This window comes from Ictidomys tridecemlineatus, chromosome 1 (genome assembly GCF_052094955.1).
Source record: "Ictidomys tridecemlineatus isolate mIctTri1 chromosome 1, mIctTri1.hap1, whole genome shotgun sequence".
In the NCBI taxonomy this organism is placed as follows: Eukaryota; Metazoa; Chordata; class Mammalia; order Rodentia; family Sciuridae; genus Ictidomys; species Ictidomys tridecemlineatus.
The window spans coordinates 129,371,388-129,397,114 of record NC_135477.1 but is presented as its reverse complement, the minus strand read 5'-3'; the positions used below and the strand labels follow the sequence as shown (position 1 = coordinate 129,397,114).

Below are 25,727 nucleotides of genomic sequence, written 5' to 3'. Positions count from 1 at the left end.
AGTGCTTTAAGAAGGCGCATTCACACCGTTGTTTTACCCTGTAATCACAACAGCTCTGCATGGTGGGCAGCACACAACCCCTGTTGTAGCTGAATAAAAAGAGTCCCAGGGGAGTCTTGCTCTAAGAGTCAGGATCAAAGCTGGGTGTTCTGTCTGATTCTTCCTTTCTTTCTTTTCAGTCTTTGACTCAGTTCCTAGGCTGGTCTGTCTTGAATCCTGACACCTATGAGTCTATGAACAAACTTGAAAATCGGAAGGATATTTTCCAAGACATTGTAAAATATCATGTAAAGTGTGACAATGAAGAAATTCAGAAAATCTTGGTACGTAATATTCTTTACTTGTTTTCGTCTTAGTAGAGACTAGCAGAGTTGAAGTGAGACTTGAAGTCCACAAAGGCACAGCTTGGGTGTGGGTTCGCTCAGCCATGTTCCTCCAGCTTAGCACAGAGATGTGGCAGCCCTCAGATGATGGATGGATGAGTGCCCAGAAGGTGGTGGGTACTAACAATCTTTGTGGCCTGAAGACAGGTATCCCTTGCAGGATCATTTCTCAATCTGGGGCCCGACCTTGGCTTAAGAGCTCTAGAAACTCCACTTTTCACTGTATCCAGGGTTGACTTGGAGACAAGATCAACCAACATAGCCCCTAATATGAGAAGAAGATTTATCTGATAGACCAATGGACCAGGGTCAGTTTCTCAGAGCCTCACTCTTTGGTTAGCTCACAGAAGACCCAAGAAAGTCACAGAAGAGTTTAGTGTGCAAAGAAGTAGTTCACAGTGAATAATAAGTCCTCGCCACTTTACATTTTATAAAGCAAATTCACATTTGGGCTCTTTTTTGATGCTTGCAAGTTATTAGTCCCATAAGATGGGCAGGATAAAGGTTTCTATTTTTATTGTATAAATGAAGAAATCAAGGCCTCCAAAGTGGAAAGAACTTGTCCCCGAATCACCTAGACCGTGAATATGTCTCACTTAACCTTTATCATAATAATGAATAAAATTCTCTACCTCTCTTGTGAATGGGCTGCCTCAGGAGGTGATGAGCACCCCAACACGAGAGTTATCCACATAAACACTGGATGACATGTATCAGGGATGCTGTAGAGAAACATTGCTCCCTGGAGTGGGAAATTGGACTAGATGCTTTCATGGATATGTGAGAATTGTTGATTCATTGTTCCTGAGGTTTTGGTCTTAAAGAGACCAAGATCTTAATAGCACACTGAGTTGGCCAAATGGTATTGGCTATGATGCCCAGCCAAGCTCCCAAGACCTTGGCTTATAGATAGACCTCTCAAGTTGAAAAAAAAAAACAGAGGTCAGTATTCTCAAACAAAGTTCCTTAAGCTGGGAAAATAATGTAACAAATTGATCATTTAATACCAATAACTGGTAAATTCAGAGAACAAAATATCCAGTTTGGATGATTTTCCTCATGGTTGGCTTGACTCAGTTCATAAGTTTCAATCAAATGATGGATATGTAGATCCTATGGAGGTGTAGCCTAAGTTAACCAGTTGAAAGCTAAGAGATTTTACTCTGGGCCAAGAAATCAGAAACAAATAACTGGGTCCAGGTTCCCTGCTCCTCTAGCATCTAGGGAATAAGCCCAGAGAGAGAAGAAACTAGCCTCAAGTCACCCAGAAAGACAGTGCCAGGATCATGGCCAAGCCCTCCTTACTCTCAGTCAATAATTAAAACAATAAAAATATAACAGAATTATTTTATTTTGGTGCATCCTATGTGCCACATACCATGCTAAGTGCTTAATTTGCATTATTTAATTCAGTTGTGCATATTTTTTTTAAAAAAAATGACTCTGTGGCTGGGGATGGTGGTACATACCTGTGATCCCAATTACAGGAGAGGCTGAGGTGGGAAGATCACAAGTCAGAAGCCAGCCTTTGCAACTGAGTAAGACCCTATCTCATTAAAAAGTAAAGTAAAATAAAAGGAAAGAACTGGGATGTAGCTCAGTGGTAGAGGTCCCTTGGGTTCAATCCCCAGTACTGGAAAAAAAATAATAAAAATTAGAAAAAAAATGACCTTGCACAATTGATATGTGCTATATGTGCTACACTGTCCGATTGCACAAATTTTAACTTACTGGTTAAAGGCTTTAATTATCCCCATTTTATAGGTGAAGAAACTGAGCTTCAAAGGCATTTGATAATGCAGAGCTCAAATTTAGATGCAGGTCTCCATAGCGCCAAAGCCTGTGACTTTGAATTTGTTCACCAATGAATGTTGAATGGCAGTTTCTTTAAGTGGGTGGTTCTGATGCAAAGACTTAGAAGGAAGGGCAAAAATGGAAATGGAAAAGTGGAGGCATATCAAGTTTTCAATATAATAACATTTCTTTTTCTCTCCTGTTTTGGGGCCTGGCAGAAAACCAGAGAGGTGTATGGGAAGGAGCCATGGGACTGTGAGGAAGAGGAGCTAACTGAGATCCTGGTAAGAGGAGCTGGAACAGAACAGGCCCTGATGTGTTTCTGCTCAGGGTGCTCCTGAGCGTGTGTGCGTGACTCTCTACAAAGCGTGTTCCTATCATTCTACTCTGATCCTCCCAGGACCCCAGGATGGAAACAGGGTGGCAGGGGAACCCAGGAACACTTCCTATCCCCTAATCCCTTGACTCCATTCCTTTTACAGCGGGGAGAGCTGCCAGATGTAGAGAAATATGAAATTAATAAATTCCACTTCAGTGACTTGCCCCTCACAGAACTGGAGCTGGTGAAATGTGGGATACAGATGTATTATGAGCTGAAAGTGGTGGAGAAATTCCACATTCCACAAGAGGTGAGATCAAAACAAACATCTGTGCTTTTCTGTTTTGTTTTTTTTTTCCCCTTGCTTAGGAAAAAAAATAAAGATCCCTCCATTTGTAAAGTACCTTTAAAAGAGTGTGCCCTCAGTGTTTGGGGTTTAAAGCAGTGGTCATGTTGCATGGTTGAATTTTTTATTAGAAAAGAGACACGCTGTTCCTCTGAACTTGGGATCTTCAGAGCTTTGGTTTCTTGCAGTGGGTTCTGAGCACTGCGTTCTGAAGGCAGGGAATAAATAGATATCTGACTAGGGTGGGAAACGTGGGCTAAATCCATTTTAATCAGGGTTCTTTCCCTGCAGGATTCCTTATGAGTGTTCACTGAGTCTGGGTGATGGGGACTGGCTAAGACAGTGGGATGGGAGGTATGCATGGTCTTCAGAGTTTCCCAGACTTTCATTAAGTAATGGTTCTCAAAGTGTTGCTTCAGAGTACATCAGCACCATCTGAGAAGTTTCTCTCTCTCTCTCTCTCTCTCTCTCTCTCTCTCTCTCTCTCTCTCTCTCTCTCTCTCTCTCTCACACACACACACACACACACACACACACACACACACACCTAGAATCTATTTTAATAAGCCCTCCAAGGTAATTTTGATGTTCTTACAAATTGGAGAACCACAGGATTAAAGAACCCTTTTTGCTGCTGCTGCTGCTGTGAAGCACCTGTTAGTGTCTCTGAGGACAATTGCTCTCTGAGGCACAATTTGGGAATCACTGATGGACGCTCGACCCGCAGGATAAGGGGAATGATTCTCTTTTACTTTGTTTCTAGCAACAACAGGCATCTTCATAGCATGGAGCAAAGTGCTTTCATAGCATTTCCGCATCTGTTGCTAGTTCCCACCTCCTAGTGTCTTCTAGCAATGGAGAGCCCTGGGCACCTGGGCAGGTGTGCACTGTCTCGCTGACGTGGGTGTATTCACAGGCCCTGGTGCGGTTCATGTACTCCCTGAGTAAGGGCTATCGCAAGATCACCTACCACAACTGGCGGCATGGCTTCAACGTGGGACAGACCATGTTCTCCTTGCTGGTGGTAAGCAGGGCAGGCCTGGTCCACAGAGTGAGAGGATCTGCCTGAGCTGTGGGCCCAGGTCATGTGGGACAACCTCATGCAGACTCCATATGGCAGTGACAGCATTGTTATCCTCTACTGCCTTTTAAGAATTCCAAAAGTAGTACATGCATAAAAGAATCCCAAGAATAAATAAAGATAGCAAATAAAACATGATAGGAAGCTGCAGTCTATCCCAATCCTGGTCTGTTATTTGGAGATAACCAAGGCACAAGTCCTTCCAAATTTTCTTTTTGTATACACTTGCATACACACACACACACACACACACACACACACACACAGAGAGAGAGAGAAACATGCACATCATTTATTTTGTTCATAAGCAATGGGATATTATTCTGTTTTTCATTTGAAAATGTGTATTATCACATTCTTCCATTTTATAGGTAAATCATACTCTTTCATTATGTATGCATATATATATATATATAACACATTTTCTATTATATGCAACACAATATTTAATCAATATTGCATGTATGATTCAGAGACATCAAGTACATTCACAGTGTCATACAACATTTACACTAAAACTTTTCATCGTTTCAAACTCTATACCCATAAAATAATAACTGCAACTCTCTCTATTCTGCAGTCCCTGATAGCCCCTATTCTGTTTCCTATCTCTATGAATTTGACTACTCTAGGCCTTCATGTAAGTGGAATCACACAGAATTTGTTCTTTTCTGTCTGGCTTAATGTCTTCAAGGTTCATCCATGTTTTAATTTTACAGCTGCATAAAACAGTCATCCTTGATATCCATGGGTTTTTTTCCCCCTAGGACTCTCCTCCCCACACATACTAAAATCTGCAGATGCTCAAGTCCCTTATATAATGACATAGTATTTCCATATAAGCTGCACAATCCTCTTATATACATTAAATCATCTCTAGATCACATTTAGTACCTAATAAAATGGAAATATAAGTGGCTGGGCATAGTGGTGTGTGCCTGTAATCCCAGCAATTTAGGAGGCTGAGGCAGGAGGATCACAAGTTCCAGGCCAGCCTCAGTAACGTAGCAAGGCCCTAAGCAACTTATGAGAATGTGTCTGAAAATAAAATATAAAAAGGGCTGGGGATGTAGCTCAGTGGTTAAGTGCCCCTGGGTTCAATTTTCAGTACCAAGAAAGAAAGAAAGAGAAAGAAAAGAAAAAAAAATGCTATTAAAAATAGTTATTATGTTGTAATGTTTAGGGAACAACTACAGAAAAAAAGTTAGTATATGTTTAGTACAGACAGATTTTTTAAAATATATATTTTTGGTCTGTAGGTGGTTGAATCCACAGATGTGGAGCCCACAGGTGCAGAGATAGGGCTGGTTTTTTGTTGTTGTTGTTTAAATTTACCATGATTTCTTCACCCAGCACCCAATTGTGAGTGTGGACATTGTTTTCAATCTTTGCTGTGACAAACAGTGCCACTGTACCCTCTGGGGGACAGACCTTCATGCATTTGTATCAGTACTTTTGGCTCAGAGGGTTCCAGCCCTTTATCTTTCATTGGAAAGCGTTCCCCATGCAGGGCATGACACAAGTCTGTCGGGCTCACATTCCCTGTCCTCATTCCTTTCCCTTCAGGGCTGGAAATGTCAGGCCAGAGCAGGTGCCGGAACCCAGGGCAGGCATTCTAGCCAGGCCACTGCCAGAGGTGACAAGGACACAGCTTAAATCTGGTTTATTCAGTAGGATCAAAGTCAGCATTGCCTCTCCACAACCCTTCCCCAACCCTTCTCCAGCCTCTTCTCCAGCACCAGCAGGAACAAGGGTTAACTATGTGGAGAAGCCCCAGGAAAGGAGGATTCCTCCGGGCTGTGCTTAAACCAGTAGACCAGGTTTGGGAGGTTTGCTTTACCCGTCTGGCCACGTTCATAAGCTTTCCAAATCCTGAAACTTGATGGTTCCAAGTTTCTCAAAAAACATCCAGAGCAACACCCTCCACCCCCACTGTGCAGATTGGGATACTGAGGCCCAGAGGCGCATGAACCCAGCTAAGGTCACCTAGTAATAAGTGGCCAGCTCTCCCTGTTTGCCTGGGATCATCCCAGTTTCAGTATGGAAAGTCCAACTTCCTGGAAAACTCAGCCTGTGGTAAAGCTCTGCTCACCTCAAGGTCAGAACCATGTCGGTCAGCGCCAGGCTTTCCCCCCAATCTGCCCTCTCAGCCCTGCTTCCAGCCCCCACAACACAGGAGTGACTTGTACCTCTGATTGCCCTTCCAGACAGGAAAACTGAAGCGATACTTCACTGACCTAGAGGCCCTGGCCATGGTCACTGCTGCCTTCTGCCATGACATTGACCACAGAGGCACCAACAACCTCTACCAGATGAAGTGAGTTAGCCCTTACTGGCTCCCTGCCCCTCCCCAACCCTCACCCCAGGATTTATCACCTAGGTCTTTATGTTCCCCGGGCTGGGTGACCAAGGAAAAGGCCCACTGTCCACATCTTCCCACTTCCTCTTGCCCCTGGGATCCAGCTCTACTCCTATGATAGACAGAATAATGGCCTCCTAAAGACGTTTACATCCCAAACCCCAGAGCATGGAAATATGTTATGTTGACTTACATTCAAGACAGACTTGCAGCCAGGTGCAGTGGCTCACGCCTGTAACCACAGTGACTTGGGACACTGAGGCAACTCAGTGGAGAATTGCAAGTTTGAGGCCAGCCTGGGCAACTTAGTGAGACTCTGTGTCAAAATTAAGTTTTTTAAAGGGTTGGAAGTCAGTGGTAGAGCACTTGTCTAGCTTGTGCAAGGACCTGGATTTAATCCCTAGGGCTGGGGAGAAAAGAAAAGGTGGGAGGGGGACTTGGCTGATGTGGTAAAGGAACTTGAGGAATAGGAATGGTCTAGATGGATTCCTTATAGTCCAAAGGGTCCTTGTAAGAGGGAGGCAGAAGGTCAGAGAGGAGAGAAGATTCTCCCCTAGGGTCTCCAGAAGGAGGCCACCCTGTGGACCACTTTAGACTTCTGAACTCCAAATCTGAAAGATAATCCATTTTTGCTGTTTTCAGACATTAAGTCTGGGGCAGTTTGTTACAACAGCAATAGGAAACTAGGAGATTAAACTCCCACACTCTCCTCCTCTCTGTCCTACCTGCTGAACTAATTTGAGCCAAGATGTTAGTAACCGATAATGTTCATTCATTCACATGTATTCTAATGCTTCTCATGTAGATGGTGAACTATGCTGGCCAAAGGAAGTACCATGTGAGCAGAACACATAGTGCCTGTCCTCATAGTGCTTATATTCCAGCTTGCCTCTGAAGCACAGTCCTTGAACTGTCTTGATGGATCCTTCTGATCACTGCATGGGCTGGACAGAGTAGGGGCTAGTTTTATCCCCATGGCACTGATGGAGAAACAGAGGCCTGTAACTCACTAATAAGCACTAGGATTCATTCTTCTGAGTCTTTTCAATAGTCCACGCTGCTCCAAGAGTGGAGATCGTGTTTACAGTTTACACTGTGGGAATCCAAGTATGGAGTGTAGTGCTCATCACATAGTAAGTGTTCAACAAATATTTATTACACTTAAAAAATGAACAAACACACTGCTGGAGGGAATTCAGTGGCTTCCCCTTACGAATGGAGGACTAGGGCTTTGTTGATCTTCAAAGCACAGCCCAGTGCCAGGATGAATGGACAGCTTCAGGGGATCCATAAATCTCTGCAGCTGCATGTGGTATGATGTGGGTTTGTGACTTTTTCTGAGGGTAAGGGTCTCCACTGCTCAGCAAATTCCATGAGCCAGACTAGGGTCAGAATCACTTGTGGAGAAAAGCTAAAGGCAGAGCCAAGAGATTTGGTATTTGGTCCTAATTTCCCCTCGTCTCACTGTGCAAGGACCCATGCAGAATCCTTCTCAATCTTGTACTTCAGCCGTTCTACTTGAAGATTTAGAGGTGTTGGGACTGGATAATAAAGTCCTTAACCTCCATCTTGGACCCTTCCATGTTGACTTTTTCTTTTTCTTTCTCTTTCTCTCTCAGGTCCCAGAACCCGCTGGCCAAGCTCCATGGGTCCTCCATTTTGGAAAGACATCACCTGGAGTTTGGCAAGACATTGCTGAGAGATGAGGTAGGACGGGGCTGAGGCCTCATCTCAGAAGGAGCCTGAGCGCACCCAGGCAGCCTCCTTGCATTGGCCTAGGCTGCCATGAACTCCCGCCATCTAAGGTGACCACTGGGAGGTGGCTTACTAACCGCCAGCATCATTTCTCACATCTCCCCGCTGGTGTTCTCTTTAGAGTTTGAATATCTTTCAAAACCTCAACCGCCGACAGCATGAGCACGCAATCCACATGATGGACATCGCGATCATTGCCACGGACCTCGCCCTGTATTTCAAGTTGGTATTCTTTTCTCACTTTCATAACAAGAAGACCAGTGATTATAACAACAATAGCAAACGTAGTTCCAATTGATCTTTATTATGTGCCAGGCCCAACACAATAGCCCTGTGAGTTATCATTCCTCTCATCCTGTGGATGGGGAAACTGAGACTCAGGGTAGGAGATTTGCTAAAATCCAATAGCAAATCGGCACAGACTGGGTTAGAGCCTGTCTTCACTCCCAGCCATGAGTTTGGCTAAGTGTGTCCATTTCATCAGTCCCCATCTGAAATGAGCAGTGTGAGCAGCACAGGTATGTCTTAACCTAAGACTTGCTTCCTTTAACAAACTGATGTGTTTCGTAGGAAGAGGACCATGTTCCAGAAGATCGTGGATCAGTCTAAGACATATGAAAATGAACAGGAATGGACACAGTACATGATGCTGGAGCAGACGCGAAAGGAAATTGTCATGTGAGTTGAGGCGGGGCTAAGCCCTGACCCTCGACAGCTAGGGTCGTGAGGTGGGAGGCTGCATGGGTAGATCTTGCTGCTTTTAAAAGATCTGGGACATCTTCCATGTTGGAGGCCTCCAGTTTATTGGGGAGGGGGCAGTTATTCCCAAACCAAACAGCACAAGTTATAATAGAGGTTTAGTCTTTATTTTAGCACTAAAAATATAAGAAACCACATCATTTATTTCTCTGTACACAAAAGGTGTAAAATACAGGATTTGGGTGGCAAAGTGATAGAACTTTCAAGTTTTTTTTATAAAACAACAACAAAAATACTAGGCTTTTGTGATTCACCTCTATGGAGGATGAGGTGAGAAGTGAAAGTTTGTGATCTTTCTGCAAATATGTAGCCCAGGCCATATGGTTCCTGCTTCTCTTTGATGGGTTCACAGCATCGATATTGATAATCAAGAAGGGTCTCAAGGGAGGATCACCAGGTCCCAAGGAAGCATTTCCTTGTTTATTCATCCCCTGATCCTTCTGTGGAAGTGAGCTGTGATTAAGTCACAGCACTGTAAATTGCTCCACAGAGGAGAGACAGCCACTGGGACAGGGAAAGGAGGGCCAAGATGCTCCTGCTGCAGCCCTTTAGCTGTCCAGTCAGGCCTCTAGAAAGGTCCCCTGATCCTGGGGAGCAGCATGACCGGCTCCTACTCAACAAGGGTGCATATTCAGGTTGGGACTGCTCCCAGGAAGACCAGGAGCTGCCCTACCAGACATTTCAAAATGGTCCAGCAGAAGAATTGAATCCATTGTAAGATTGGGAAGTTATCTGTTCTCCTAATTAGGTATTCATTTAAAGTGATTCCAAGAAAAATACCTACTGTGCTTTGGAGGAATTAGGAAGCTGATTCCAAAACTCTCATGAGGAATATGTACGCAGAAATCACCAGAAAGTTCTGAAGTAGAGCAGTAATAATGCAGGTCGGTCCTAGGCACGGTTAGTTGTCAGGTCAATGGAACACGCTTGAAAGACCACGCGTGTGCTAAAAGTGGATCTCCTACTGACAGAGAAAGCATAAGATCATAAAGGGCACTGGGACAACTGGGTGGTTTGTACAACAAAGTAAATTCCAGACAAATAAAGAATTTTTAAATAATAAGGGAAAGAGAGAGACAGGATGGGGAAAGTATGAGAGAATTAAAAAGAATAATTTCAGATGCGTTTTCCTAAGTATGGACTGTAATTCACATCATAAAAAATAGGTGAATAGATTTGATGGCATAAAAATTAAGAATTTCTGCACAACACACACACAGAAATTCAAGGCCAAAGTCACAAGGCACGTGATAGGCTGTAGAAAACATTGCAACACTTCAGACAGAAAAAAAAAAAAAAAAGAACTCATCTCCTCAGCAAAGTATTAATACAATTCAAGAAAGACTAACCCAATCAAAAATGGACAAAAGACATCCATTTGGGTCATCAAACAGATGTTTCCAGAAAACATGTTTTCAGAGGCATGAAAAAAAACAATGAAAAATGATGACCTTACTCCAGAGAAGTTCAAAACAGAACTGCAACAAGTTGCAATTTCTTACCCCTCCTCTTGGCAAAGATGAAAATGTTTAACCCACGGTGTTGGCCAGAGCCAGGGGAAACAAGCGATCTCATTCACTATGGTGGAAGTATATGGAGGCATAGTCCTTATGGAGGACAACTGAACATTACCATCAAAATTGCAAATGACCCTACTCTTCAACCCTTGAGTCCCACATATTTCTCACCAGGCATTCTCTTACATGTGCACCAAAGAGTGCATACACACCAGGTGTGGTAGTACACACCTATAATCCCAGCAACTCAGGAGGCTGAGGCAGGAGGATCAGAAGTTTGAGGCCTGCCTCAACAACTTAGTGAGGCTCTAAGCAATTTAGGGAGCCCCGATCTTAACTTTAAAAGTAAAAAGAGCTGGAGATGTGGCATAGTGGCTAAGTACCCCTGGGTTCGATACCCAGTATCTTAAAAAAAAAATAAGTAAATATATATGTGTGTGCATGTCTGTGTGTCTCTGTGTGTGTATACATATACATAAAATATATATCTAAAAATATGTATATATGTACACACACATGATTTGTATTCCCAGAAAATATTGAAAACAACCTAGTACCCAACTGGTGCCCAAGTTACAGAAGTGACAGTGCTTTCATACAATGGAATGTCATACAACCTTTGCAAACAAATGATGTCATATAAAAGATGTGATGTTTAATTTCTTTCAAAAGCCAGGAGCTGGACTTCGGTTGTAAAGGCAAGGTAATCTTAAGCAGGAGTCTTCAGGCTGAGAAGCACGTGTTCCCAAGGGAACCAAAAACCTCCCAAACACGTATGGGCATCAATAGCTTTAAGGGAATCAGTATTCTTTCTTAATGCTAATCATCTGGAGAATGCGGACGCACAGCGGGTGGGGCATTCCCTCTCCTCCCACTTTAACAAAAGAAAACAGGTGATACTAGGTGGTAATACGAGGAATGGAACCCAGGGCCTGCAAGCATGCCAAGCAAGGGTTCGACCACCTAGCCACATGACAAGCCTTCATTTCACCCTTTCTTGTAGTGTATTGGTCCAGTGCAAAAATCTTTGGGTCATCAAACAGAGGTATTCTTTGACATACTGGTGACTTTTTAAAATTTTTAATTTAATTTAATGGTTTCTTTTTTGTACTAGGGATTAAACCCAGGAGTGCTTTACCACTGAGCTACATACCCAACCCTTTTTATTTTTTATTTTGAGACAGGCTCTTGCCAAGTTGCTTAGGGTCTCAGTAAGTTGCTGAAGCTGTTTCAAACTTGTGATCCTCCTGCCTCAGCCTCCGGAATTGCTGAGATTATAGACATACACCCAGCCTAAAGTTTTTTGTTGTTTTAAAAGCAAAACAAGGTATTGAGAATGGAGGATTTTGTCCTGCGATATACGATGAATTGGCAGCATCTTTCATTTTAAAATCATAGTTCCTTTAATAATCATAATTCTTTCAGAAAATATATCACTGCCCAGGGACCATAATATTAGAGCAAAAGCATATCAGAATAAGTACTGAAGGTGGCAGTTCCTGATTTTATACAAACTTCTATCTACATTCTATAGCTATCTGTCTTAGTCAGCTTTCTGTTACTGTAACCAAATACCTGAGATAATCAACTAAACAAGAGGAAAGGCTTTGGTTTTTGGTTCATGGTTTCAGAGGTTTTAGTCCATGGTCTCTTGGATCTGTTGCTTTGCAGCTGTAGTGGCAAAATATATCATGTAGTATTGCATGGCAGGGGAGGCCCGTTCACCTCATGGTGGCCAGGAAGCAGAAAGCTAGGAAGAGGAAGACTTAGGATACAAATTCCCCTTTAAGTATATGCCACCACTATCTCTCTTCTATCCTCTGTCTTCATGTCTGTCTATCTAATATACCTATAAACCTGTTCATCTGTCTATCTCTACCTTCCTTAGAATTAAAAATAGAAAAGAAAATAAATGAAAAAACTTAAAAAAAAAAAAAGATAAAGTGAGTATCATTGGGACACACTCTAACATGCTTATTTGATTTGAAAATTAAAGTCAACTTCTTTCTGAGAGAAACAAGCCTGATTTGGTTGCTTTAGTGACAGTGAAAGGCTGGCATTTCCTCTGATGTTGGATGGCAAACATTTTCATAAATTAAATAAGTGAAACCTGCAGCTTCCAAGTCTTGAAGAAAACACAATTGAAATTCATCATAAGATAAAAGCATTTTATTAAAAAGCACTGCAAATATATATTAAAATTAACATTTTAATTTATCTAACCCATTCTCAGTGTCTACAGCTAATCCAAGTATTGCTGAGAAAATTTCAGGGGTGTCATATGAAAAGTCTTGGCTAAATCTTTATGGCGTGCTTCCCAGAAATTGAAGCAGTAAAAGATTCTTAAGCTTTCTTTCAATTAAATGGAAGGAGAACATAATTGAATTGTCAGCTGATAGGTCATTCAACATAATGATCACAGTATAATTTTTTAACAGTTAACTTGGAAGAATTCAAAGAATTGAGTGATGTTGTTATAACTAAACTCCATTTTCAGGGGTTTTAAGTACTTGCACTTATAAAAATGAAAAATGGGCATAAAATAGATGCTGATTCTATTTCAGTCTAGCGATAAGAAATATTCATTACTTAATTGATTGTTAAAAAATAACGTTGTCCTTCAGGGAACAGTGGCTTACGCCTGTAATCCCACTGACTCCGGAGGCTGAGACAGGAAGATTCCAAATTAGAGGGCAGCCGTGGCAACTTAGGGAGACCCCTGTCTCAAATCAGTGAAAAGCCTGGGATATAGCTCAGTGGTTGGTAGCCCCCGTGGGTTCAATTCGCAGTATAGAAAAGAAAAAGAAAATCCTATCTCATTAAAAGATAAATTCCTAAAAACAAATTAGTTTTGAGTTTTAATGATTATTATAAGAATAGAAAATATATTTTGGTGTTTTTAAATTAATTTTGTAATAACAAAAGAAAAATTCTGAACACTTAAAGGCTTATTGTCAAAGAAAACAATCTTATAAGTACCTCGCGCTAACCGATTGCGCCACTGGAGCTCCAGAAAACAATCTTAATTATATAATTTCAACTAATGAATGTATTCAGTTACAGATAAGTATGAAAGGGTATCAGTGAAAGATTCTCTGGCATATGTTTGCATACATACAGCAGACACACATATCCATACGCATGTACACACACAGTACTAGGACCAAATTCTATGGGGGAGGTCAAGTAGAACTGTGAGTTTACAGAGAAGATCTTGTGCATATGTTTGTTTTTTTTTTTTTTTTTTTTAACCATGGATGATGGGTTAGTATCGAATTGCTGTGCTCTAGATTCCTTTGGACCTAAAGAATGATGTAGCTATGCCTGGTGGTGCATGCCTGAAATCCCTGTGCCTCAGGAGGCTGAGGCAGGAGGATCTCAAGTTTAGGGCCAGCCACGGCAACTTAAAGAGATCCTGTCTCAAAATAAAAAATAAAAAGGGATAGGGATGTAGCTCAGTGGTAAAGCACCCTTGAGCTCAATCCCTTGTACCCCCCCCCCACACACACACACACAATCACACTGGCTGATGTAACGGTTTTATTTTTAAATGTCAGTATTTCTAATATGGCATAAATTAGACCTTTGATAAATATTGGAACCTGTGATAAAATAGTTTAAAAGGTACAAGAACGTCAGCATTTTTTTAAAAAATGTTTAAGCTAAGCATGTTCAAAATGTTGAAGAACTAGAAAGCAGGGTTTTGCAACCTCAGCACTGTGGACATTTTAGGCCAATAACTCTTTGCTGTGGGGGCTGTGGGATGCTGAGCAGCATCTCTGGTCTCTCCCACTAGAGGCCAGGAGCAGCCCCTCCTCCCCAGGGGTGACTGTTGATTATCTCCTGAGAAGCACTCTATAGAGCAGTTTGGGATCCATCCATTAGTTGTATAATTAGAACTGCTTTTGTCCCGGGTAGAATGGGACAGTCATACACTAGGGGCTTTGGTGCCAGACAGCCTGGGTTCCAGCCTTGGCTCTCACTGTATTGGTGGCCTGACCTTGAGTTGTTTACTTCGCCTGAGCCTCAGGTCTTCAGCTGCTCAAAGAAGATAATGGCCCAGCTCATGGACCTGGTTTTCCCAGTATGAGTCTGATAAGCCCCTCCATCCATGTGATTCTGATTAATATGACAAAAATTCAGAGGTGGTCATTCTTATTAGCACAATTGGAACTCAGAGCAGAGCATGGCCTGACCTCCATACTCCAATATTCCCTGCGCTTGTGCATTGCCCTTGAATCATGTTACATTTTGCAATCAAGGATGTAGATCAAGGATGAGGGCTGGGTTTTGCATCTCAAAGGTTCGAGGGTTCCTGGGCATTCCTGCATTCTAGCACTTCATGGGCACTTCTCTTTTGAGACTCAGCATATCTTTTTCCGTATCCCACAGTCTCTCCCCTGACAGTACATATTTTGTGGGTTTTTGAGCTGGGGGTAGGAGGAGTGTTCTGCAGCATTGCTTAGGTAGAAGGTGGTGGTAGGCACTTCCTGTCATATAATAAGACATATGCATTTGGCCTTTGTCCCCTGTTCCTCACACAGAGTTCTTCAGACCCTTGGAATTTCCTGAGTGATGGGAGTATCTTTTGTTTTAATGAGGTCACTCTTGGCAAGACCCTCGGTAACTTCATGATGGGGGCTGGTCACCAGAAAGACCAGGCCTTTGTTAGAACTTGGTGTGTCAGCCCTGCCTCCAACCTCTAGGGAGGGGACAGGCTAGAGATGGAGTCATCCTCCATGGCTCATGGTGTAAGCCATCATGCCTGTGTGAGAAAACCTTCAGGAAAACCTCTGCACCTGGGAGTTTGGAGAACTTCTGGGTTGGCAGGCACACGGAGGCTGGCATGTCTGAAGAGGGCATGGAAGCCCTGCGTGCTCCCCTTCTTCTGCCCTGCATCTGTCATCTGGCTCTTCCTGAGCTCCGTCCCTCATAGTAAACTGGAAAGGAGAAGTAAAGGGTTTCCATGAGTCTGTGAGTCGATCCAGAAAATCACTGAACCTGAAAGAGGACTATGGAGATCTCATCATCCCAACATGGTAGCCAAGGGAGACAGATATGTGGTGACCTGGGATGGGACACACAGCCAGCCTCTGAAGTAAGGGTGGGCTTCAAGGCCTGAGCCCTTATACCTATGGAGTATAACTCCCGGTAGTTAGGGATTGAATTGGATTGTGAAAAAACAGAAACATTCTGAGATGTCCTAAATTTAGTTATAAGGTGAGGGATGGGGGAGAGGAGAGTAAGAGAACCTATTCAGCTAACAACTTCAGCCAAATCAACAACAACAACAACAAAATACCTACTCCATGTTGATAACCAGGTATGGGAGTGCACACCTGGAATCCCAGTGATTCTGGAGGCTGAGGCAGGAGAATGAAAGTCTGAGGCCAGCTTAGAGAAACCTTGTCTCAAAATAAATAAAAGGAAATAAAAGAGGCTGGGGATAAAGCTCACAAGTAAAATGCCCCTGGGCTCTTTCCCCAGTGCAGCAGAAAAACAAACAAACAAACAAACAAACAAATCCTATCTGTTCTGTGTTCCTGCATATATTGAAACCATAACTCAAAACCTCGGGAGAATGACTGTGAAAGTGCCATCACATTCTGCTTATATCCCCAAGTGAGAGGCAAGTGCATCTCCATGCAGACTATTCTATTCCCAAACTTTACCCACTTCACATTGCCCACCCCTCCTATCTCTAGCCCATGTGGGTTACAGAGCTTTCAATCCCCCAAATTAAAAAAATACTCTCTACTCTGGCGGCAGACACTTTCCAGCTGCTGCTAGTAGTTGTGGGAACTTGTCCCAGAACCTGACCCTTTTCCTGGCTAACATCTGTCATGGCTCAATAAACCTTCTTATTTCAGAGATCCCTTGATCTGTAGTCTTGGTTTTATGTGAGGAAACCCCAGTGGTCCTTCCGGTGCTTTATCTCGGAGTGCTCATGTCATGAGCTTCCTGTGGTCTGACGTCCACGCCTGACCCCTTGATGTGTCAGGAGCCAATGGACAGCAGCTGGACTCTTGCACAGCAGTTTCTCGTGTTGGTCGCCCTACTTCAGTGTGTTTAGTCTTGGGCCAGGTTGCCCAGGAACTCTAGAGAAAGGGTGTGGCTGCCCAGGCATCTCCAAGCCCTTTAGTGTCTCTACTTAATTCCAGCTTTTATTCTTTATCTTCCCCCCTGAGTACTGGGGATTGAACCCAGGGCTTTGCAGACATGCTAGGCAAGTGCTTTATCCCTGAGCTACATCTCCAGACCTTTCTTGTTTGGAGACAGGGTCTCTCTATAAGATGCTGAGGCTGACCTTAAATTTGTAATTCTTCTGTGACTCTTTGGGATTACAGGCATGTGCCACTGTGCCTAGCTGAGCTTCCTTCTTAGATGCCATGTCTACCCGGACACTTCTATCACCACCTCCATGTCTTGCCCAGACTTTGCAATGACTTCTTTGCTGGGCTCCCCAAGTATGTTCAGTTCCTTCTGCAGTGATTTTGCAAATCTGACCGTGTCACTCTTCTTCTCAAATGCTCAGTACGTTTTCCTATTGCCCTGAAGATGCAGACCTGCCCCTCCCTCTGCCCAGGCCCTGCACATCACTGGGGCCTCTCTCCCATCTCTCCCTCCTGCTCACCAAGCTCCTCCCACCGCTCTGACAGTGCCAGGCTCCCTTCACCAGGTCTCTGGCCCCAGGCATTCTCTTTGCCTAGGATGCATCTAGAATTTTTCCTTCATTCTGTCTCTACCAAGTTAATGGTTTCACATCCTATAGTTGTCAGCTCAAGGGTCACTTCATCAGGGAAACCCTCCTGACCTCCCAGGTCCACATTGTCATCCTCAAGAATGGACCCCCTTTCCTTGGAGCATGCGTTTTTAGGATAAATGTGCAGGTCCCCAAAACATCTGCAAGCTCTTTGAGTGCAGGGACTATGCAAACTCACCCCCACGTGGCATCTGGCACACATCTCTGCACAGGATGGATAGATGGGTGCTCCCTGTGGTCTAGCTCCTGATGGCCCAATGTCCCCATGCTCTCCACTGCACCTCTGCCATGGTATCCTTTCTTCTGTCCCCATCTTGGAGAGTGTCAGCTTGAGCTGCCATAAAAAATAATCATAGACTGGGTGGCTTGAAGAGTAGACATTTATCTCTCCCAGTTCTGGAGGCTGGAAGTCCAAGATCAAGGTGCCTGCTGAATTGGTTCTTCTGTTGTTGTTGTTTTATTTTCCGGGGTGGGGGAGGTTGCTGGGGATTAAACCCAGGGATACTCTACCCCTGACCCATACCTCCAGCCTTTTCATTTTTTTGTTTTGAGACAGGGCCTCACTAACTTGCTTAGAGCCTTGTTAAGTTGCTGAGGCTGCCTTTGAACTTGCAATGCTCCTGCCTCAGCCTCCTGAGTGGGTAGGATTACAGACATGCACCACCGTGCATGGCCAGAGTTGGTTTTTGCTGAGGGCTTCCTAGCTGCAGACAGCTGCCTCTGACTGTATCCTCACGTGGCAGAAAGAGGAAGCTCTGAGGTTTCTTTCTCTTCTTATATGAGCACTAATCCATCATGAGGTCTCGACCCTCATCTAAAACGAATTACCTTCAAAGATCCCGCTTCCTAATACCATCACATTGGGGGTTAGGAATTTTATATGAATTTGGGGAGACTCGAGCCTCAATCTGTATCTACGAGCTCCTATGCACCCCCAAGTTCCTGCTCTACTGTCATCTCCTAGATGCCCTCTGGACTGAGCCAGTGGCTCTCACTTTTGGATTTTTTCTTTTCGGTGACTGTGAGCTTCTCCACACCTCTAATTCATACCCAGCCTAGCATCCGGGGCTCCAGTTCATGTTCAGCGATGGTGCTGCCATGAATGTCATGCCTGTCTTTAGGGCCTGAGGCTTCTGATTGGCTGTTCTGGCACCTAGGTGTCTGCCCCCAACCCTCTGCACACATTGAATCTCTGTCTATAAAACAGTTGGGTGCGTTTCCCCATCTCTGGGGGTGTTTTTCATGTGATCTCTGTTGTCAAGGAAAACAAACATCCAATGCTCCCCTGAAGCCACATTCGTAAACTTAATATGTGAACAATGACAGTTACCAGGAAGACAGAGACTTTTGCATGCATGGCTGAGCATGATTGATTTAATCAAGTTGCTAGTGAGCTTCACATGTCCATGACACATGACCCTAAGCATAGGCCATGTATTCTGCTGTCACTCTAAAGCATGAAGGTGTTTCTAAATGTTTGCATTTCTGAAAGCTAAAAGAATTATGTGAATTTTTGAGGCTAATGTAATTAAAGATTTTATTTAAACTTCTTAATACTTGATGAGTGACTTTTTTCTTACAGCCTCCCAGACTAGCCTCTGTGAAATGTGCCAGGTTCAGCTGATTGATTGCCAAATCACTCAAGCAGCAAGTTAAATCCAGAGCTCCAGCCTCCTTTAACTGTTCCCTCTCCTCTGCCCCTGCCTGGCCTGCAGGTCTCATCTATGGCGCTCCCTGCTGCAGACAGGTGCTGCTGCAGGTCAGCCCTGTAGCCCTCCTGCTGCTGCCTGGGTTGCTGCAGCGGCTTCTTCTTTCCCACTTTCTCCTTTCGGCTCCTTCCTCTGTGGGCTCCCAACACGCCTTCCTACAGCACAGCTCTGAGGAAGTGATGGTAGGCTCTGAACCCTCCTCTACTTACCAGATATAGGGCACACACGTGGCCCTGGATTATCTTCTCTGAAATGCCTTCTCAAATTTCTGCCCCACCTCGTTCTCCAATTCTTTGTTTCTCTCCCCCCACCCTTTCATTTTATGTTCTCTCCACCAGTTTTGGAACACCTGTCCACCTTTCCATCAGTGAGAAACTCTGCTGAGAGTTCACCTCGGGACCCTTTCTCCCACCCACCCCTTTCTGCTCTCCTTCACACACAGGGCCCTTGCTCTGCCGGTCCTACAGCTCTCTACCCCATGCCTATTCAACAGGGGCCCATAGCCTCTGGTGGAGCCAAAGGTGGTTCTTGAGGGGAGGAGGGGAAGATCTTAGATGTTACAATGGTCTGTGGCTATCTGAGCAGATATACAGTGTATCTGTGGAATTAAGAGTTCATAGGGCTGGGGATATAGCTCAGTTGGTAGAGTGTTCACCTCACATGCACAAGGCCCTGGGTTCAATCCCCAGCAACACAAACACACACACACACACACACACACACACACATACACACGAGTTCATGGTGAGGGCAATTAAAATATATATATATATATATATATAAAGGATCTTTTGCAATTGGGGCAGGGGACAGAAATGAGAAAAAAAGGTTGAGAAACATTGCTCTTCATGCTCAGCCAGGGAGAGGGATTCTGCAGGTGTGGTGAGATTTAAATAAAACCGATGGAGCCCTGTGTGGTGGGGCACACCTGTAATCCCAGCTCCTCAGGAGCCTGAGGCAAGAGGATCATCAGTTCAAAGCCAGCCTCAGCAAAAACAAGGTGCTAAGCAATTCAGTGAGACCCAGTCTCTAAATAAAATACAAAATAGGGCTGAGGATGTGGCTCACTGGTCGAATGCCCCTGAGTTCAGTCTTTGATATTACCCCCACAAAGTAAAATAAAATTAAATTTATAGTTATTCAGTGCCTAGAATGGTGCCCAGTGCATACAAAAAAACACAATATGTGTTTATTGTGCACATATGGTGTCTGGGCACTACACAGAGATTTTTACATATAAAAATTGTCTTTTTTTAAAAGAGAGATAATTTTTTTAATATATTTTTTTTTGGTTTTTGGTGGACACAACATCTTTATTTTATTTTTATGTGATGCTGAGGATCGAACCCAGTGCCCCGCGCATGACAGGTGAGCGCGTTACTGCTTGAGCCACATGTCATACTTACCCTGTGAGGGAACTACCATTATCATCAGACAGGCTTAGGGAGCTTGGTTTCCTGGCTTAATGTCAAATCTCTGATAACCAAGAGGCAGGAATAAAACCTCTGTCTGACTTCAATGCCTGACCCAGGCCCCAACAGGGAAGTGAGCCCTGTCCTCACAACAGGGTGAAGTCACCTACTATTGGGGGACAGAGAAAGAGAGAGCAGTGACTTACCCATACATGCAGCCTGAAATTGCCTTGATCTGATGGAACTCCCCTGTGTGCCCAGGGCCATGATGATGACCGCCTGTGATCTCTCAGCCATCACCAAGCCCTGGGAGGTGCAGAGCAAGGTATGGGCCCCTCCTGACCCAGAGGCGGGGAGCCCGCCCTGCTGACAGCAGGTAATTAGGCCTGGAGTCTCTCAAGTCTGACCCAGAGTTCAAGCACCTTTGCTCCAGCTGCCTCTGCCAAGACTGAGGGAATTTGCTTTCTGTTTTTTCCAGTGACAATAAAAAGTGGGGGTGGCAAGGCAAGGGTGGGTTTATCTTTTTTGCTAAATTGGAAACACAAGTGGGGTGGAAGCAGGGACAGGATTGGGGTTGGGGCTCTGATCTGGAGTGTGTGTGTGTGTGACAGCGTCTATCTGTTGCAGGTGGCTCTACTGGTAGCAGCAGAGTTCTGGGAGCAAGGCGACCTGGAGCGCACAGTGCTGCAGCAGAGTCCCATTGTGAGTAGACAGGGGACGTTGGCTGATTGCTAGGCACGTGTGATCTCATCCTGACCCAAAGACATAACCCCTGGCATAGAGATGCATGACCTACCCTAATGCACGGCGCCCAGAGGGTCCCTGACGGCCCTCAACCTCATTGCCTGAGAACAGGTTAGAGATGCAGATTCACAGGCCTTCCTTCCAGAAGCTGGGGGCGGGGGGCTAGCAATATGTGCTCTGATGAGCCCTCCTGTTGGAGGACCTTGTTCTGGTGCAAGTGTCCTTAGCTCACTCAGCTGCACAGAGCCTGAGAAGCGGACACCACAACTTAGAGTCTTGTCACTCTTTCAGTGCCAACAGTGTAGGGGTCCACCTCCCCTGGGCCTGTGCTGACAGTGCAGAGTGAACAAGGGAAGACTTTGTGAGGCTGTGAGTCTGACACATTTGAAAGTTTCCTTGGCTGGGACAGTCAGCTGGCTTCCTGGAAGAGGTGGGGAGGCCAGACACAGGGTGTCTCAAAGGCCCTGAGGGCAGAGCTCCAAAGTAGAGGAGAGTTTGGAGAGGAGGGGGACAAATCACTCATGGGGGAACCAACTAAACCAAGAGTGTGTAGGGGTGAGGGGCCTCCCTGAGGAGAGAGTGAGCAGGAGGAGCAGGTAGGGTCATGAACGGGAGCCTTGAGGGACAAAAAAGAGTTGCGGTTCTTGCTGGGAGCAGTGGTGCCTGCTTGTAATCCCAGGGGCTGGGGAGGCTGAGGCAGGAGGATCTCAAGGTCAAAGTCAGCCTCAGCAACTTAGCAAGGCCCTCAGCAATTCAGTGAAAGCTCCTTCTAAATAAAATATTTAAAAAGGGCTGGGGATGTGGCTCAGTGCCTCTGGGTTCAATCCTTGGTACCAAAAAAAAAAAAAATGTGTATAACCATAATATAGACAAAAACATGCATACATGCATATGACCCAATATCTTCACCACACTCACAAGATTAATAATTATACCTTAATATCATCCAATCCTCAATCTCTGCTCTTTTTTCTTGATTGAGAAAAAGAATTCAGTTGATTTGTTCAAATCAGGACCCAGTCATGGAACAGACTGTCCCCAGTTATTATTCTATTAAAGTCTCTTTTAATCAGTAGTATGTTCCCCATTCCCACCTGCTCCCTGGCTTTTTTTTTTTTTTTATGACCTTTACTTGTTGAAGATGGTTGGTCTTTTGTTGTGAAGTTCCCTACATTCTGGATTTTGTAGATTTTACCCGTAGGGTATTATTTGATGTGGTCCCTATTCCCTCTTTTTTCTTGCAAAGTGCTAGTCAGATCTGGAAACTTGGTGAGTTTAGGATTTGAATTTTGTTTAACTTTTCACTATTTATTTCTTGGGAGGGGGGCATTTGTTGAGTATTTTTCAAAAAGTAAATGCATATTCAAGGGAAAATAATCCACCTTATCATAATATCTAGAGTGAAGATCTCCCTCCCCCCCCCATTTATTTCTTTTTAGTAAGAATGCTTCATTAGGTAGCGGGGGCTCTTACTGCCCAGTGCGGTTAACTCTTTCTCCCCCTGACAGCCCATGATGGACAGAAACAAGGCAGATGAACTCCCTAAGCTTCAAGTTGGCTTCATTGACTTTGTGTGCACCTTTGTCTACAAGGTAGGCCCTGGGCTTCCTCAAACCCAGATAGATGTCTTTGTTGAGCCTGGGATCCCTAAGAATTCAGGGGTAATAAACACCAGCAAGGTAACCAGGGGGGATACTTCACAAAGTGCTTTCCATCTCCAGTGGCATTTGGACCTCAGAGCAGCTCTACAGGGACAGGGTGATTGTGTCACCAGGCTGGAGCCTGGAGCTTAGCACACCTTAGTTACTCAGTAAATTGTTGGGGGCCAGATGATTCAGCCTGGATTCAGACTGGGGAAGAGGAAAGAGCACACACATAGCCTCCTAAACTGGTGGGAATGTGACAGGCCAAAGTCCAGAATTTTTCTTGGATTTTTTGTTCAAGGTTAAAGTCTCCCTCTGGAGAAACCCACTGCTTCCAAATGTACCTCCGCTCTCCACTCCCTTTAAATTTTTTTATTTTGGTGACATGATAGGTGAAGAGACAGAGTTTAGAGATGAGCAGTGCCAGGGCCACCTTCCCTGGATCCAGCCATGAGGCAGACTCAGTAGTCCAGGCTCTGGGCTCTGTTAGCAGCCCCTCTTCTGCTAGGAAGGAGACGCGCAGATGCCCCCAGAGGGCCCGAGAGCCCCTCTGGTGCAATGCAGACCTATGGGGCGCCTGGTCCACAGGGCTGCGTGCTAACGCTCGCCCTACCAGCGGCATTATGATGAAATGAGGGAGGCTGGGCTTTACCTGCGTAATCACAGCTGTCCTTAGGGTAGGCACAGTTACTGTTCTAATTTCTGGCTGAAAATGACCTGCCCGAGGTCACAGAGTTTGTGGCAGAGCTTAAACACTTACCCAGGCATCTCTGAGCTCAGCTGGCTTTGGCGGGGACTCTGCTGTAGTGTGTCCTTACCAGGGAAATCCATTCCATCCACCTGCATGTTTCCTACATGCAGGAGGGGCGGATCTTATACATCCTGGGATCTTCCCAAGGCCAAAGGAAATAAATTGCTTCATGAACTGTAATATGCTGTGCTGACAGCATCATTTTTTTAAAAAAAAATTTTGTTAGTTGTATATGGACAGGATAACTTTATTTTTAAGTGGTGCTGAGGGTTGAACCCAGTGCCTCTCATGTTCTAGTCAAGCACTCTACCACTGAGCTACAACCCCAGCCCCGACAGCATCATTTTTTGTCCTCAGCATTGTAAGAACCCTGAAGAGTCACCTCAACATCTAAAAATCCCAATTGCATTCTGCACATGTTTACAGTATTTTTGTGTCCCAGATCCTGGGGTCTACCAGGGCCACGCCGAGAGATGAGGCTGTAACGTTCCTGCCCTCTCCAGGTGTCAGCCTCTGGGTGAGGCAGGCCAGGGGACTCATTTCTAGCAAGTGAGATATGATACGAAAGGGCTTTGGGAGCTGGGTGCTGCGGTGCATGATTGTAACTCCAGTGGCTAGGGAGGCTGAGGCAGAGGGTCGCAAGTTCAAAGCCAGCTTCAGCAACCAAGTGAGGCTCTAAGCAACTCAGTGAGATCCTGTCTCTAAATAAAATATAAAAAGGGCTGGGGAGGTTGCTCAGTGGTTAGGGCCTCTGGGTTCAAACTCCGGTACCAAAATAAAACAAAAAAAATGGGGTAGGGGTGCTCTGAGAGGGTCCAATAGGGAGTCTGATTTACCTAGGGGGTCAGAGGGGTTCCCCTGAGGAAGTGAGGAGTCAGTGGAGTGTCAGGGAAGGAGAAGAGATTAGAGCATTCCTGCAGAGGGAAGAGCTTGTGCGAAGCCCACACACACAGGACACTGAGGAACAGGGACCTGGAGTGCCCAGAGGGCTCCTGGTGGAGAGAGGCAGGGGGCCCTGGGCTGTGGAGGGCGTGGACACCCTGGTGAGGGCTTGCCCCTCACCCCGAGGGAAGGCTGTGCAGAGCACATTACCTGGGGAGGAAAGGCATCACGGGATCCCGTGGATGGGAGGCCCAGTGGGCGCATCTGCATCCAGAGGCAGCGCATTCTGGTGCCCTGCATTTCTAATCGTGCCTGACCTCGGGCTGGGCCCCTGGGGCATGGCCTCTGGGCCAGAGGCCCATTCTCTCTCTGTCCCAGGAATTCTCCCGTTTCCATGAGGAGATCACCCCCATGCTGGATGGGATCACCAACAACCGCAAGGAGTGGAAGGCGCTTGCTGACGAATATGAGGCCAAGATGAAGGCACTGGAGGAGGAGAAGCAGAAGCAGCAGGAGGCCCAGCAAGGTCTGCCCAGGGGAGGACAGGAATCCATAGCCTGCCGCACCTGCTTACTGTCCCCATTCTGTGTAGGAGGGCACTGAGGCCAGTGGTCACTGTCCGCTAAGTGGCACAGCCTGGTTATCAGATGGAGGCCAAGGGGGCTCCAGGCCTCCCAGCTAGAGAGGCTGACTGAGGCTGTGGACACCCCACCCCACCCCAAGGCCAAGGAAAGAACTAGAAAGGTCAGTTGGAAGGGATTTTAGAGGCCATGTTTCCTTCTGAATCCTGCCTGTGCGTACTACAAAGGCTCCGGGCCTGACATGAGACTCCCACTCAGTGCCAGTTGGGTCTTCCTTGAACTCACCTGGTCCTCTTTGTTGAAGCTTCCATCCAGCTTCAAGTCGGGTTTGTCTGCTCCAACTCTTCCCCAGTGACACTGCCACTCGTCATTTCTTTGACCAGCTCCTCCTAGGACTTGGCTTAGAGTCCCTGCCCCACCCTGAGTGTAGTCTATACTCTGTCCCTCTTACACATGGTTGCAGTCAGGTGCACAGCTCTGCTCTGCTCTGGGCACTGAGATAGGATCCAACCTGGGCAGCTGCAAATATGGAGGCACCCTGTTGATTTTGCCAGTTGTTCTTTTCATACCTCCGAGGGCCTCCTACCCATTATAGACACATGCAGCTATTGCAGTTTTCCAGAAAATGGCAGCAAAGTCTCTGGAGGAAGGAGTGTTTTTCTCTAATTCGCATAAACTATCTTTTGAACTTGTGGCAGGTTTGTGTGAACTTGTGCCCTGCATTTTTTTTTTCAAATATGTGTGTGTGTGTGTATTTGGAGTGCTAAAGACTTTCAGGACCTTATACAGGCTAGGCGAGTGCCCCACCACTGAGCCATGCCTCGAACCCCTGCATTTTATTTTTAATGTGAATTTTCCATCCATATTTTAAAATTAGGATAGTTCAGATTTAAAAATACAGACTTCCAGCTTTTCTTTTTAAAAGATCA

The 25,727-nt window shown here is 45.2% G+C and overlaps 1 protein-coding gene across 3 annotated transcripts in view; it reads left to right on the top strand.

Moving 5' to 3' along the window:
* The window catches only part of Pde6a (phosphodiesterase 6A), a 70,144-nt gene that overhangs the window by 43,238 nt on the left and 1,179 nt on the right, over nt 1–25,727 (top strand). The window contains exons 10-21 of one of the 3 annotated variants that reach the window (XM_005324172.4): nt 180–323; nt 2,396–2,461; nt 2,660–2,806; nt 3,759–3,866; nt 6,131–6,240; nt 7,902–7,989; nt 8,159–8,259; nt 8,608–8,715; nt 20,459–20,522; nt 20,825–20,899; nt 22,450–22,533; nt 24,596–24,743. In XM_005324172.4, coding sequence (XP_005324229.1) covers nt 180–323; nt 2,396–2,461; nt 2,660–2,806; nt 3,759–3,866; nt 6,131–6,240; nt 7,902–7,989; nt 8,159–8,259; nt 8,608–8,715; nt 20,459–20,522; nt 20,825–20,899; nt 22,450–22,533; nt 24,596–24,743 — 1,243 coding nt within the window. Of the gene's footprint in view, nt 1–179; nt 324–2,395; nt 2,462–2,659; nt 2,807–3,758; nt 3,867–6,130; nt 6,241–7,901; nt 7,990–8,158; nt 8,260–8,607; nt 8,716–20,458; nt 20,523–20,824; nt 20,900–22,449; nt 22,534–24,571; nt 24,744–25,727 lie in introns of all 3 variants that reach the window. The other 2 variants (XM_021725685.3, XM_040273819.2) reach the window with 2 other exon arrangements.